Source organism: Pelecanus crispus, chromosome 5 (assembly GCF_030463565.1).
Source record: "Pelecanus crispus isolate bPelCri1 chromosome 5, bPelCri1.pri, whole genome shotgun sequence".
NCBI lineage: Eukaryota > Metazoa > Chordata > Aves > Pelecaniformes > Pelecanidae > Pelecanus > Pelecanus crispus.
The window spans coordinates 28,379,968-28,393,410 of NC_134647.1; the positions used below are offsets into that span (position 1 = coordinate 28,379,968).

Sequence of the window (13,443 nt, forward strand, 5' to 3'; positions counted from 1 at the left end):
CTTAAGCATAACAAGCAGAACTCTTGAAAATCTAATTTAAATATTCATTTTGCTTTTTGTTTTCTGTAAGGTTGGATGTAGTCCGAAATGCTGTGGGATTCTGCTTTGAGCGGCGTACACTGGTGAAAGTGTCAAGTGACTTTTGCTTCAGGAGATGTTAAAGCTGCTGAGATAGGCTACTGTATTTGACGCTTGGTTCTATGATGTGTACCTTTCCTTGAGTTCATCTATAAAGACTTAGACACTTTAACTAGTTCATTACTTTCTTTAAAGCATCAACAAAACTGTGGCTCTCTGAAAGGTTTTGTATTTATTTGTATGTCCCTGTTGTAAATTTTTATGTAGCTAATTTGTTTGTTTAACAATGCATCATGAAACTTGAAGATTTCCAGACTAACCAATTTATAAATAACACAAACGTTCAGCCTAGCTTTTTTAAAAAAAAAAAAAAACCACAACAAAAAAACCCCCCAAAACACTGACCTCTATGAGGTATTTATTGTGCAATAACTGATCCACTTTAAGAGCTTGAAACAACCAATAATGGTTTCCACTGCTGTTACTTAGTGCCACTTCAAAAGAAGGAAAAAATCCTGATGTAAAAATTGCTGTTAATTCTTGGGGCGGTTACTATTAGCAGAGTGGTAGAATGACATGAGGTTACTTAAAACTACTTAAAGTTCTGACACTGAAAGCCTTATCTTTGTGTAGAAGACAATTTTTAACTAATTTTATTTGCTTCCTCACTGTTTGCCCTATAGAAAAGTGCCTTATTTTAAGCACTCTTTTTTGTCTTTGTGTTGACTGCTCTCAGTCATACCAAGAGTTCTCTTCTGCTTCGTATTAACCAAAATGCAATAAAAGTACTGATCTTCTGAAAGCAATTAGGATGTGCAACTTGGAATGGGTGAACGACCTTGCTTGTATTATGGGGAGAATGGAAAAAGTCTCTTTTCCTTCTCCATCCCTCACTGAGTGTATTTTCAGTTAGCCTGGTGAATGTGCATTTGTTCCAGTGGAGCAAATTGGAAGTCATTGGAGGTTTTATGTGGTCAAACAGACATTTAGTGGATATGTAATATCCCATTTTGCTGTGCTTGGGATCTCCTTACTCCTTTGCCATTTCCATCTACTAAAACTCTTTACACTATGTCAAGGTCTTTAATCAAAAATAGTTTCAGATATAACAATATTATATGAAAAAGTTTTAAATTGTGTTAGGAAGACACACAAGGGCTGATTTCTTAAAAAAAAAAGTGTATATTAAACCAATAAAATATTTATTTTGCCTATAATCTGTGTCAGTGTTTTTCATTGTGCATGGTTTATTCTTAAGCAAAACAAGTAACACAGATTTGATCAAGTAGTACACAGAATGGAGAACAGCAGGAAAGCTCAGGACAGGTTTGCAAAAGTTTTTGCATGTTCAGGGGACCCTATATGCTTAGGAAATGTGAGATACAAATTTGAGACAAATGTTGGCACTTAAACCCAAACTTTTTAAAGTTGTTGGCTGCTGTTGCAGCTCCAAGAATTTGGTTGGTCTTGACCTTTCCTCAGAGTTTGTCCCTGTGAGTAGAGCCAGAGCTTTCTTGAAAACCTCATCCTACCTGTTTAAAAGTTGAAATATAAACTCTGACAGCACCTATGCATGGCAATCTGTATGAGGTGGTAACCTGCAGTCAGGTTTCAGCTTTTTTTTGCAGCTTGCATGAGTACACAGTTCCATTCCAGAATGCCACTGGAGAGTAACCAGCCAGACCTGAGTGCCTGCAACCTTCCTTCACAAATGCACAAACCCAAAACCTACTCAGAAAATTGCAGCAGCAGATGCTCCCCTTGTCCCCCAGCCAGATTAATTAGCACACTTGACCATTAACATAGGTCCTGTGCTCAGGTACTGCTCGAAGTGGCGTTCCAAGAAAGGTTGCAGCTGTGGCTCTCATGGAGTGATGGAGGAAAGCAGTTCAGGAGCCAGCGGCCATCAAGCAGCGGCTGCCAGCAGCGTCCTCCGCGGGGGTGGCAGCCTGGCTCCTCGCCGCTCCGAAGAGAAAAGTCACTTGTAGGTAACATCCCGGAGTGTCTGGGTCACTTCAGCTCGTAGCTTGTAAGAACCTTTGATCTCCGCAATTCAGACTCTAATGTTTAATATATCCTGAGGAATGAAAAATAGTGCCAATTTTTCATCCAACTGACGGAAGGCAGATTTGTAAGGTTCTGGCAGAATTTAAAATAAAGACATGTCACAATGACATTTCTAAAAACTACTGAAACTAATAAATATGCAAGCACCTATTTTTCCATAATCCTGGTAACCGATTTTTGCTGTTCTTAAAGACAATTCCAGCTAATATTTTCTGAGTGACATTTCTCTAGGTATAGGAATGTCTATAAACTCCTGTTTAAAAAAAAAAAAAAAGAATTGTAGTGCACTGCTGTCATGTACGTTAAGCTGAACTGGTATCAACCTCTATTGATAATTCTGCTTGTGCCTTAGGAACAGACGTCATTATTACTGGCCACATGCCTACCCTGGGTGGCTTGCCCTTTAGTAATGTCAATTCAGCTGTAATGATTTTCTGAGTGTGGACAGTTTTTCTTTTGTTTAATGATTTAAACTGCTACTTTCCTTACAAATTAGTGTTGTCTTTTTTTCTGCTAGCCTGCAATTTTATATGAATTCTGTGCAGATTAAAACAGCTTTATTAGTGGCTGATAAATATTGGTCAACCAAATTTGCTGTGAATAAAGCCAGCAGTAATGCCAGAGATATTTTGGATGCTTTTCTAAACTTCACTGTGATAGTGGTCTTTGTGGCTGCCAGTTGGCTGCAGGAATGTAAAGCCAAAGGCTGTATTTTGGAAACCCTAAGAGTTAGCTGTTTTCTGTGGGTACAGGACAACTACGTGCCTGTTGGTAGCAAAATAGACTTGTCTTGAGCCTGCTGCAGAGCCATAGCTCAAATCAGGCAGAGGTTTGGGGACCTAGTACTTGGAGGGTTTTTGGTTTGTTTTTTTTTCTTTTGAAGGTGAGTAAAAGCACGTTTCTTGGCCCCATTGTTGCAGCAAAAAGCTACAAAAATGACCTCTGCTGAAATCATGTGGCGACATCTCAGCATTTGACAGCTGGAGGCAATAGCTGGAAAGGCGACGGCAGCCCCCCTCACTGCTTGGGTTAGTGCCGCGACGCCCCCAGCACTGTGTGTGTGTGAGCCCTGGAAAGGAAAGGACTGAGGGTGGCCACAGACCCAGCTCCGTGGCTGGGGGTGAGTACGCAGGAGGAGGGGCTCCTGCTGCGGGGAGTTTCTGCCATGCTGTTTGGAGAGAGGACTCAAAGTGGCCCTGCCCCTACTGAAAGAACTGGTGGGCTCTTGAAGCTCTTTCAGGCCCTTTTGCTGACCATGACCTTCATAGAGAGAAGGCTGCCCTGCATCTTCTGCTTTCTCCCAAACTATGTGGTGTGCAAGCCCTTGGCAGCCTGCTGTTAGAAGTCAAGTGCTGCCCAAGATGCTCCAAGCTGAGCATTTCCTAAGGACTGGTTTGCTCTGATTGCTGTCTCTTTTAAGGTGAGAATTTAAAGCCTTGCTGATACAGTCCAACCTCCGATGCTCACCAATATTACTCTACTGAGTCTTGAGAGGCAGCATTTGTACTGCCTCTGGTTTTTGCATACTGCTGAGCAAATGGCTTACACTTGAAATATAGCATGGGTCAGAACATTTTAATTCAGTTATACCACAGATGAATCTGTTTCAGTGAAACTGGCCACAGGACGATACTGATCAGGGAGAGGGAAGAACAACTCAATTTGGAAACTCGAGTAAATCAAGCCATGACTAGCACTGTAAAACAAAATCATGCCTAAACTACTGGAAAATTTATCTTTTGGAGGGATTTTTTTCATAGGGAACAAAAGCAAAACTCTGAAACTTGGATGATGTCATAAAATAGAATAACTGCTGGTTAGAAGACTTCAGTCCAGTGCAACACTTTCTTCTGAATTAACATGATAATGTCAAAATAATACATGATTAGATTTTCAGGAAAAACAAGAAACTCATTAACTTGGCTTAATGCAGATGTACTTTGATATTTTGTATGTGATTTTAGATGTGATGGTAATCCTTCATATTCATGCCATAGAATAAAAATGCACAATATTGTTATAATAAAAGTTGTAACAATAGAAGACAGGACAATTTTTTTTTAAAAAAAGGAACAAAATCACTTGATAATTCCAAATAGCTTGTATATCAGACAATTCTGCATACATGCTTGCTGAGTGATGGGGAATATTATACACAGAAACATCTTTCTCTTTTTTTGACAGAGTAAAAGGGAAAGCCTGGACAACCATTAAGTAATTAAATGATAGCAATGAGAAGGCAACATGATGAGAAGCAAGAATCGCCTCAGTGAGTGTCTAGCTGTTCTGTTTACCATGAAATATTTGGTACAGATGTCTGCTTTCACAGGTATTTCTAAATTTGTGAGTTTGTATAATAATGTAGAGTTTCTCATTTTTTTTATTTTCTAAAGAAGTCCTGTTTTCCATTGGTTATTTGCTGCAACATATTAGGGAGTTTTAGAGTCTTTTTTTTAAGAAAACCTCTACAAAAATATTTCTGTTTAGTTTTCTGTGCTCAGCTTTGGTTTTAGATTTTGTTTTAAAAGTATCATAAAGACAGGGGAAGTGATTTTGAAGGGCAATGTCCTGTACTAAAGACTGAACAATGCAAGTTTTAAATATGTACTTAATAAACTAGGTATTGTTATTATTGGGGGTGGTGGTGCAGGAAAATTTACATCTAGGCATAGTTTATCACCATCATAAGTGATGGAAAAAAAGCTTAGCAAAGGCATTGATTATTCTTAAGTACAAGGAGCGTAGCAGCACAGGCTCATGAAACACTTGGAGTTTTGCTGCAGTTAGTAATATAAGAGCAGCCACAGCAGGTGAAACCAAAGGTCTGGCCCCTTCGGTATCTTCACCCCGACAGTGGCCAACAGCAAATGCTACTCTTTGGGAAGAGCACGGGGAGCATGTCTGCCCTCCTGCTCTCAGCAGGTGGTGGCTCTGAGATTTCCTGGCCAGCAGTGGTATCCTTGATGCATTTCTTTTCCATGAATGTATCTAATTGCTTTTCTAGCTTGTGTAAAGTTTTGGTGTCCACAGCATCCTGTGGCGATGAGTTCTGCAATTTAAGCACAGCCTGCATGGAGAAGGTTTTTTTGTTTGAAGCAATCCCTGAATAATTTCGCATGATACCTTCTAGCTCTGCTGCTGCCTTCAGGCCCCATGGGGCTGCAGAGAGGGCACGGCCTGAATTGGGGTACCCTCGGCTCCTGGCTTGTCCCTACTCATGGAGCAGCCCCGTTCCTGCTGCTCCTGACATTTGTATAAGAAATAGCAAACAAATGTGCCCCACCCACCTTCTCCAGGTCACCAAACCCCTGATACCACCCTCCAGGTGTGCCAGCTGCACAGGTCCGGCTGGCTTAGTTGCTCCCATGCAGATGCTGCAGACACCACCTTGGGGGGCACTGTGACTTCTCTAGTCCAAGCCTATCTTCTGAGGTGGAGCAAGAGGCAAGAAAGAAGGGAAATCTAAAGAGTCTCAAACTAAAAAAAAAAATCAGAATTTAAAAAACATATTCTGAATTTGGCATACTGAGCTTTTATAGCCTAGTTGATGACTGTCCATTTTTAGCCTGGTAGCATGTGTTTGTACACAGAGCTTTCTGACTCAGACTCTGAAACTGTAGAAGTTCTTTCCCTGTTCAGCTTCTCTGTGTTGTGTATTTTAACTTTTGTTTTTTAAAAAAATTACAGTGGAAACTCAATTTTATATTTCAACTGTTTAATTCAATGGTTAATCAGTCAATTTTTGCATTGAAGATTTAATATAGAAATAATATAATTTCATTCTAAAGGCTATGTAAACTGCCAACAGTAGTTCTGTTTATTGAAAAATATATTAGATTTACCCTCTTCTTGGTAAGGAAACAAATGCTAGCATGACTTCCTGCTGAATTACCTCCCTAAAACCGGTACCAGAATTTTGGTTTCTGCACTACTGAACTATAGTCCATATTAGACATGGATATTTTGACTGTCTAATCAGGTTACGTCCCATTAATCCAGCTCCTTTCCTATGTTTTGGTTGTGTGTATTCTATGGATGGTAGTGGATAGCACCTACCAGTAAATGTCTGTACATTACTTGATAGTCTGGAGAGCTGTGAGTCCCAGAGGAAGACTTGAATAGATAGTATCAGTTCTAATGTCCTCAGATAAAGGTAACTTTAAACTTACTATGATTAAAATTATACGGCTAAGGAATGATTATATCAACTAGAGAGATCATATAAATAGAAGTAGCTGTATTTTTTTACTTATCTAGGCTTTATGAATCCATGTATGTAGTTAGAACATAAACATGTGCAAGCCTGCCGTCCGATGGACAAGTGCTGGTGATGGAAGTTTGGGTTAGGCTGTTACTAGGCCAACAGCACTTGCTGAATGTCCCACCAACTCTGTTGCTGCTCAGTAAGACTTTCTGTTCTTCTTGACCTGCCCACGGCAGCACTTACTGCTCACGAGGCAGGTGTGATCTGCTCTGCATTCTCCCACCCTTGCAGGTTTTAAATCCTTCGCATTTTCTGCACATAAATAGCAAAGTGCATTTCCAGCGGTTGAGTGGGAGGCGCCCTGATTGCAACACCTGTATTTAGCTCTTTTGAAAGGAAACTTTTATTCTTGGAAGGCTTGCATGTCATTTTAACACTTATGAGCAATGCTCGGTGTAGAGCCCCAAGAGGAAAACCTGCCCATGTACAGGTATGGTACGCACAGCAAAGACCGTGTCCAGCATTCATGCTTTCTGCCTCCCTTCCGCCATGACCAACACCAAGAGCTGTGAAACTGATGCCTCTATATGGACAAAGGCAGTGAAAAAACTGTTTGTCAGTTCGTTAGAAAAGGGCAGAAGGAAGGGGCATGCTGAAGTTCCCCTTGGCTCTAGCAGAAAGCCGGTGAGCAGCAGCGGGGAAGCAATGTGCTCTGCAGCGTTTCTTCCCCCGATGATCCTGGGGCTGCCCAGCAGTGTGCTGAGGAGATGTTGGCGTGAGGAGAGGTCTCAGCCGGAGAGCCCAAGCATGGATCAACACATCTTTGCAAAGGTTCTTACATATCAGTGGCTACAATGGGGATTAAAGTTATGTCCTAAGAAACACGCTGGAAGGATTGACACTTCCAAGCCGAGTCTTTGCTCTGTGAAGACAGCCTGGTGGATCAGAGAACTGCAACTGAATGCTTCCCTGCATCTGTACTGGTGAAATTAGGAGCCAAAGCCTTAAGTAAGTTGGCTTCACAAACAGCTCCAGCTCTCTGTCTTCTCCTAGCCAGGCTGATGCTGCAGTAGTCCCTCACCACAGCAGAGAAGCTGAGGCAGATCACAGCCATAACAGGGATTGTGTAAGGAGAGTGCAAGACAGAGACCCTTGAATTCCCTTCCCAGCAGCCTCTGTCTTCAGCTGGGGAAAAAAAAAAAAAAAAACTCCCCTAGCACAACAGGAAAAATATCCCAAGCAGGAACTGTGCCATGCGTACTTTGATAGTTCATCACTATAGTAGGGTACATTAAAAGGCAGCGCTTCATACCAGAACCTAGTGAATGACATAGGAAGGAAAGATCTTAGACAGTTACTGTTGTTTTTTCTTCCATGATAGTTTTAGCTGAATCATGAAGGAATTTGAAACAGTGTGGGGAGTGCACTAAAAACAGAAGATGAGCTAAAAGGATTTGGCAGTACTTAAATGCATTTCAGCTCTTCCCCAGACTATGATGCAGTCTATAGAAAATGCAAGCACACTTTGCCCGGAGACATCTAGTGCTGCAAATTAGGTGTAAGAGTGAGCTGATGTAGTAATCCTGAAATGCTATATCCGAATGCTCTCTGAAATATGCCTCTTATATTATTTTAAAAATACTTCTATTGTTATAGTGCATGTGAAGATTGCTGGGCACCAGCTCCAAATAAGCACAGAGAGGAGAGCTGCAGAGGCAAATATCTCCACATTGCATCGTCGGTGGGTCTCTCCGAGGTGTAGCAGCCCCATTAAGGATCTGTCCTTGTGTCTTGTCCTGCCCCTGTTGTCTAGCTACCTTCTGAACCTGCCAAGAAGTGCTTTTGTTGGTTTGTTTCTTCATATGACTGTTGAGCTTTTTTCCTCAGATACTATTACTAGCAGCAACTTTGAGACGTGATTCCTTTAGACAGCAATGTCCAGCAATCTAGAGTTGAAACACACCTCTATAATCCTTTGAGCATTTAATGTTTTAATATTTTTCACTATCTGAATGTGTTTTTTCAACTGACTTTATCATTAACATAAGAAATTTTAAGCCTTTGTAATGAGAATTATAGCTCCTGTAATACAGTAACATACACTGTAATTGTAGCATAATTTAATACATGAAGTTTCATAGACAGCTATAATAGATATTCTATGGCAAACAGTTTTTTCATAGAGAAACCTGATATTTAAAATAAACTATTTATTAATATATATAATAGCAAAGCAGCTGGAAAACATTTTTCTCACATTATCTGGGACTGAGAAAACAAAAATTATTTTCTTTCCAGTATAAAAATTTATCAGAGAAAAGCCACAGCTTCAGATCCCTGTGTATGTTCTCCCCCAGGGTGTATCCCTGTGTATATCCTCTATGCCTGAAGCTGTCATTGAAGTTACTGGCATGTCTGTTCATGAAGGACTTGTGAAATTGGATAATTAGACTGTCCTGAAAACAATTCTCTAATTGTCCTTAGTGAAAGCAGTGTGTGCTTCTCTTACTTTAGTGTCTTAGACTTTTAGTTGTACCAGCAGAACTGCTGCAGTTGCGCTTTGGCTCTAATTGTCTGTGGAACTCTACAAAGCAAATTATGATCCGACTTTGTGGGAATAGTGAAGGCTTAAAAATGATCGTATGAGACACTGAACATCACTACTCTGTGCATCTCTTTCATTTGTTGTGGTAAATGAAACTGAGCTTTTCACCTTAGCACTGAAAATATTCAGGACTCAGCCTGAGAGGGCCCAGGGTAACCTGATCTTCGGCCCTGCTTTGAGCAGCAGGTGGGACCAGGTACCTCCAGAAGTCCCCTCCAAGCGGGACTCTTCTGTGATTCTACAATTCTAAGTTAATGCCACCTAAATTGTCACTATAAATCTAACAGGAAAATTGCCAGCTACTAGCCATCAGCTGGAAACCACTATGGTACACAGTAGTTTTGATTTGGATGAGGAGGGAAATTTCAGCCCTTGCTGAGAGTTATTTTTGATTATTGAGTCAACTGAGTCTTTAACTTTTAGTGTATCCTCACCTCCAGAGCTTTACCAGGTTCTTCATGAACCATTTAGCTAATGTGCTTGCCTCTGTTCAGAAATACCCTGGTATTCTGATAATGTGTTAACAGTTTTCATTTGCATAAATCAAAGCCAAGCAGATATTCCATCCCCGACTTGCTGATTTATTCTGCTGTGTATGGTCTGTGCATTGCTCTTAACTGTGATCCCCCCTCCTTCCCTGCCTCCTCCACTGGCACAGTTGGGAAAATACTCAGTGACTGTGAATAAACCTGTGATGAACTGTGAAAATCCTTAGTGCTTTCAGTGGCCTGAATAAGAAATGCATTTTCAAATTCCTCTGAATTTTGGTGATGTCCAGCCTCAGCTCTGAGTTCAACTGCTTCTCTCTTTCCTTACTGCAGTCTGCCAGAGGCAGACTCAAGTTGTTACTCCTCTCCGTGAATTTTGCTTGTTTGCTTTTAGTTCTGGCTGGTTGTGTTTCCCTTCCCCGTTGAGAAAGTTCACAGGCCCTTCAAAAACCTGACCAAAATGCACTTTCTCTCTGCAGGTAGCCTCATCCCAGGTAAAGCTGATTCTGTGATGGGCTGGGCCAGTCTGGGTTTTCCTGCTGTACCTCATTTTCTCTTTCTTCCCAACTGTCGGTAGTGTGTAACAGGAGATTGGCCCAATGCTCTTCGGCTTAGAGCTAAGCTGTCAGCACAGCCCTTTGAACTGGCTGTAGGGCATTTTCTGTCCAGGGATCCAATTCTGGCATCAAGCACACCTTTGTTGCAGGAGCTCTGCTGTGCTGCTTGGCAGTGGTCAGGTGCTCTAAGCAAAGAGGTAGGTTAAGTCAGTGGTCACTGTGTATTGTTTCATACACTTCTTTGGAATTAAAGTGAAATGAAAAGTGAAAATCAATTATATTCACCAAAGGGTACTATTGGTATGATTGACCAAATTCTTTTCCTGGTCTTGGAAGAAGGCACAGGTTTTGTACCGTGAAGTAGGATTTGGCCCTCTGAATTTTAGCCATCTAAAAGTGAGGTAACTAGTTTGAGTCATCTTTACTTTTTCTAGAGTTAGTGGCAAGAAAATGTCATCTCCAGTAAACACTATATTCCACTTAACTAGGACAGGGTGAAATGCCCTTTAATGTGTCTAGCATGAGGGAGCGCAGGTAGCTGGCTTAAATGTGGATGTTCTCAGCATCTGAAATCATGTGAGATGGAGCCCACCAGAACAGATTGCAGTCTAAATCCACAAACCCAGCCTAAGGTGCAAACCCAGTTAGCACACCAGATAAACTTCATGAAAGTGTAGCATTATCATCACAAATCTTCCTGGAAGAGGTTTAGAAAAGGATTTGAAAGAGCGAAGGCAATTGATACGTGAGGAGAGCTGTTCTGGCACACTGTAACAGAGATGGAATTATTGCATCCACCCCTCCTGCTACCTCCACCCCCAAAATCTGAAAACTTCCTGATTTGTGTTCATCAATAATTAAGAGCCCATCAGCAATACTCAGAGGGAGCTTGCATTGCACTTCTGAGCAGCCAGTTAGTAATGTACGGTGGAGAGATCCTCTTTTTCAAATCCCAGGGCTCCAGGCCATGCAATGCTAGTATTGCATTTTCAATTAGCTTCTGAGTGAATGCTTGGCATATGTAGAAGTGAACTGGTACACAATTAGCTTATTGTTCCTTTCAGCTTTGTGCTGAGAGGATCTGAAGGACTGCAGAAGAGAGGGGAGCGGAGAAAAAAAAGAAAATAGCCAAGCCAGTGGCATCTCTGTGGATGTGGAATAAGGGAGTTGCTCGGCTCGCGCAGATTCCCGTGCTAAGTCGGGAGTTACAGCTGTTACTGAGGAGCACTCAGCCTGGCTGTGGGGAGGGCACTGGGGGAGAGGTGCAGACCAAGTATCAAGCTCCAGGCTCTTCTCTTGTCTGACTCACCTCAGCATCACGATGGAGCCCAACAGCCCTAAAAAAATACAGTTTGCTGTGCCACTGTTTCAGAGTCAAATAGATCCTGAGGCAGCTGAGCAGGTAAGGAAGTTGAGTTTCTTTTGGTGTTTTGAGAGAATGGGGTAGGAATGGGGGCAAGATGTGGGGTGAGAACAGGTAATACGTGTGGCCTAAATGCTTTTCTAACTTATATTAGTGTAACTATAGATTAAATGCTCTGGAGGTTATAGCGATGTCTGGATACACCCAAAGAGGGAGGAGGGTATGTCCTCTAGCCAGAATAAGGCTCCTTTACCTTGGGTAGGTTTATTCAGTATATATTTGTTGTGCCTTTTCTGTAACTGGACTTGTGCCCTAATACATATACTTCACATGAATACACATCCTCAACAAATCAACTAAAGTATATTGTTTGTACATAAAGTAAAACATCGAAGCTGATAATAAGTACCTAATGGAAATATTGCACAGAAGACAGCTTATTTACCATTCATTTTAACATGAGAAAATATGAGTTATGTTTTGCACAATAGTTATCACTTCAGTTACCTCCTGTATTTCTCATGATTTTTATACATTCTTTGTCATTGCTACAGTGTTTTACATATTTGAAAAATATATACGTGTAGAAATGTGCCTGACATGTCGGCATTGGAATTACGTGTGTGCTATTTCAGGTTTTGACTCACTCCCAAAACATACACATACATTTAATATATATATAGCAATACAGATGTCAAAGGAGAAAAAGATATCTATTATTGTGTACAGATATGCGTAGATACGCATGAAGAAGGACACAGGGAATCTTATGAGAAAAGCTGGATAAATCATAATTAGGTGACCCAGTACATTTCTCTCAGTGCAAGTCCTTCTCGACATTTGCTTCTATTTTGGTAAGTCTAGTTTTAGATGGTAGCAGGGGAATATCATAACCTTGACAGTTCCGTGCCATTAGCTATGAAATTATTTGCACCTTTAGGACAGGTATCTGGTTTCTTGAATATTCTGATGTTGTGTCTCCTAAAAGGCAGCCACCTTTGCCAGAAAATGATGAGTTGTGAGTTACCACTGAAAGTAGAAATACTAGAAGGGTGCAGGCGAGAATTGCTGTGGGTCTTCATTTTGTCCATAGGTACTTCTGAGCTGCGAGATGTCCATACCTTAGAGAACAGTCCTGCAATGAATTCAAGCAGGGTGTGTTCTGATATTTTTCTGAAATTGGTGAGAGCCATAGGATTAGGATTTCCCAGAATTCCCATGGCTTTTGAAATGCTGTGGCCCAAATTCTGCCCAGTATTTATGGGCAGTCCTTTTTTTATGTTGTGAGTTTAATTCCAAGTGCTATACAATTTCATTGTGGGTGTGTGATGAAATTAAAGCAGTAAATTCTACTGTTAGCTACAGTTACGCTAATCTGGAATAAACCCATTAACCCTGATGATGTAATTTTCCATTTACACCTCTGAAAGCAAAATTTGAACCCAGCTAAATACAGATGTTGGCTCAGCAACTAAAAAAGAACAAATGCACTGACATTGAGGTTTTGCGTCAGAATGGTTTCTAGCTTAAATACTCTTGGTCCCTCTCTTAAATTCAATAGAATATCAATAGCCTGGAGGCTTTAGTGAAGCAATACAAAGCTTTCAATGCAAATGTGTGCATTATAGGAGGGTAGTCTAATATCATGTAGTTCAACCAATGTTAATAGTACAAATGTACTTAAGCAAATAAATTGAATAAGAAGAATTGCATACAATTCAGGATTATATATTGATATGTAAAGATCTGTTGCATAGTGCTCTTTGAAAATATTCTTTTGAAAGTCTTAAGTATTGTTTTTCTTTAGTTAAAGAACAGTAGTAACAGTTCTGGCCACAGTTTAGAAATATCGTAAGTTCATTGGAAGGCATACACGCAATATCAACTCTCAAGTGCACTTAGAAAATATTAACAATTACTTGTGAGAGCTATGACAGTACTAGGTATTTGCACACATAAGCTCACAAACTGCTGCAATAATTTTCCTGAAGCAAAGCTAAATGTCAATATTTTAAGATATGACTGATACATGCCAGCAATACATGTCCAAAAACTTATTTAAGATGATTGCAAAGCCTAAA

At 40.7% G+C, this 13,443-nt stretch overlaps 2 protein-coding genes across 2 annotated transcripts in view; both read left to right on the plus strand.

The window, feature by feature from the left end:
• Positions 1-1,263, plus strand: part of ITPRID2 (ITPR interacting domain containing 2) — a 41,709-nt gene extending 40,446 nt beyond the window's left edge. Inside the window, exon 17 of the mRNA XM_075710091.1 lies at positions 71-1,263. The gene's annotated coding sequence lies outside the window, so the exon portion shown is untranslated. The remainder of the gene's footprint in view (positions 1-70) is intronic.
• A 10,057-nt stretch (positions 1,264-11,320) lies between these two features.
• The window catches only part of PPP1R1C (protein phosphatase 1 regulatory inhibitor subunit 1C), a 57,139-nt gene continuing 55,016 nt past the window's right edge, over positions 11,321-13,443 (plus strand). Inside the window, exon 1 of the mRNA XM_075711433.1 lies at positions 11,321-11,401. Within this exon, the coding sequence (XP_075567548.1) occupies positions 11,321-11,401 (81 nt within the window). The remainder of the gene's footprint in view (positions 11,402-13,443) is intronic.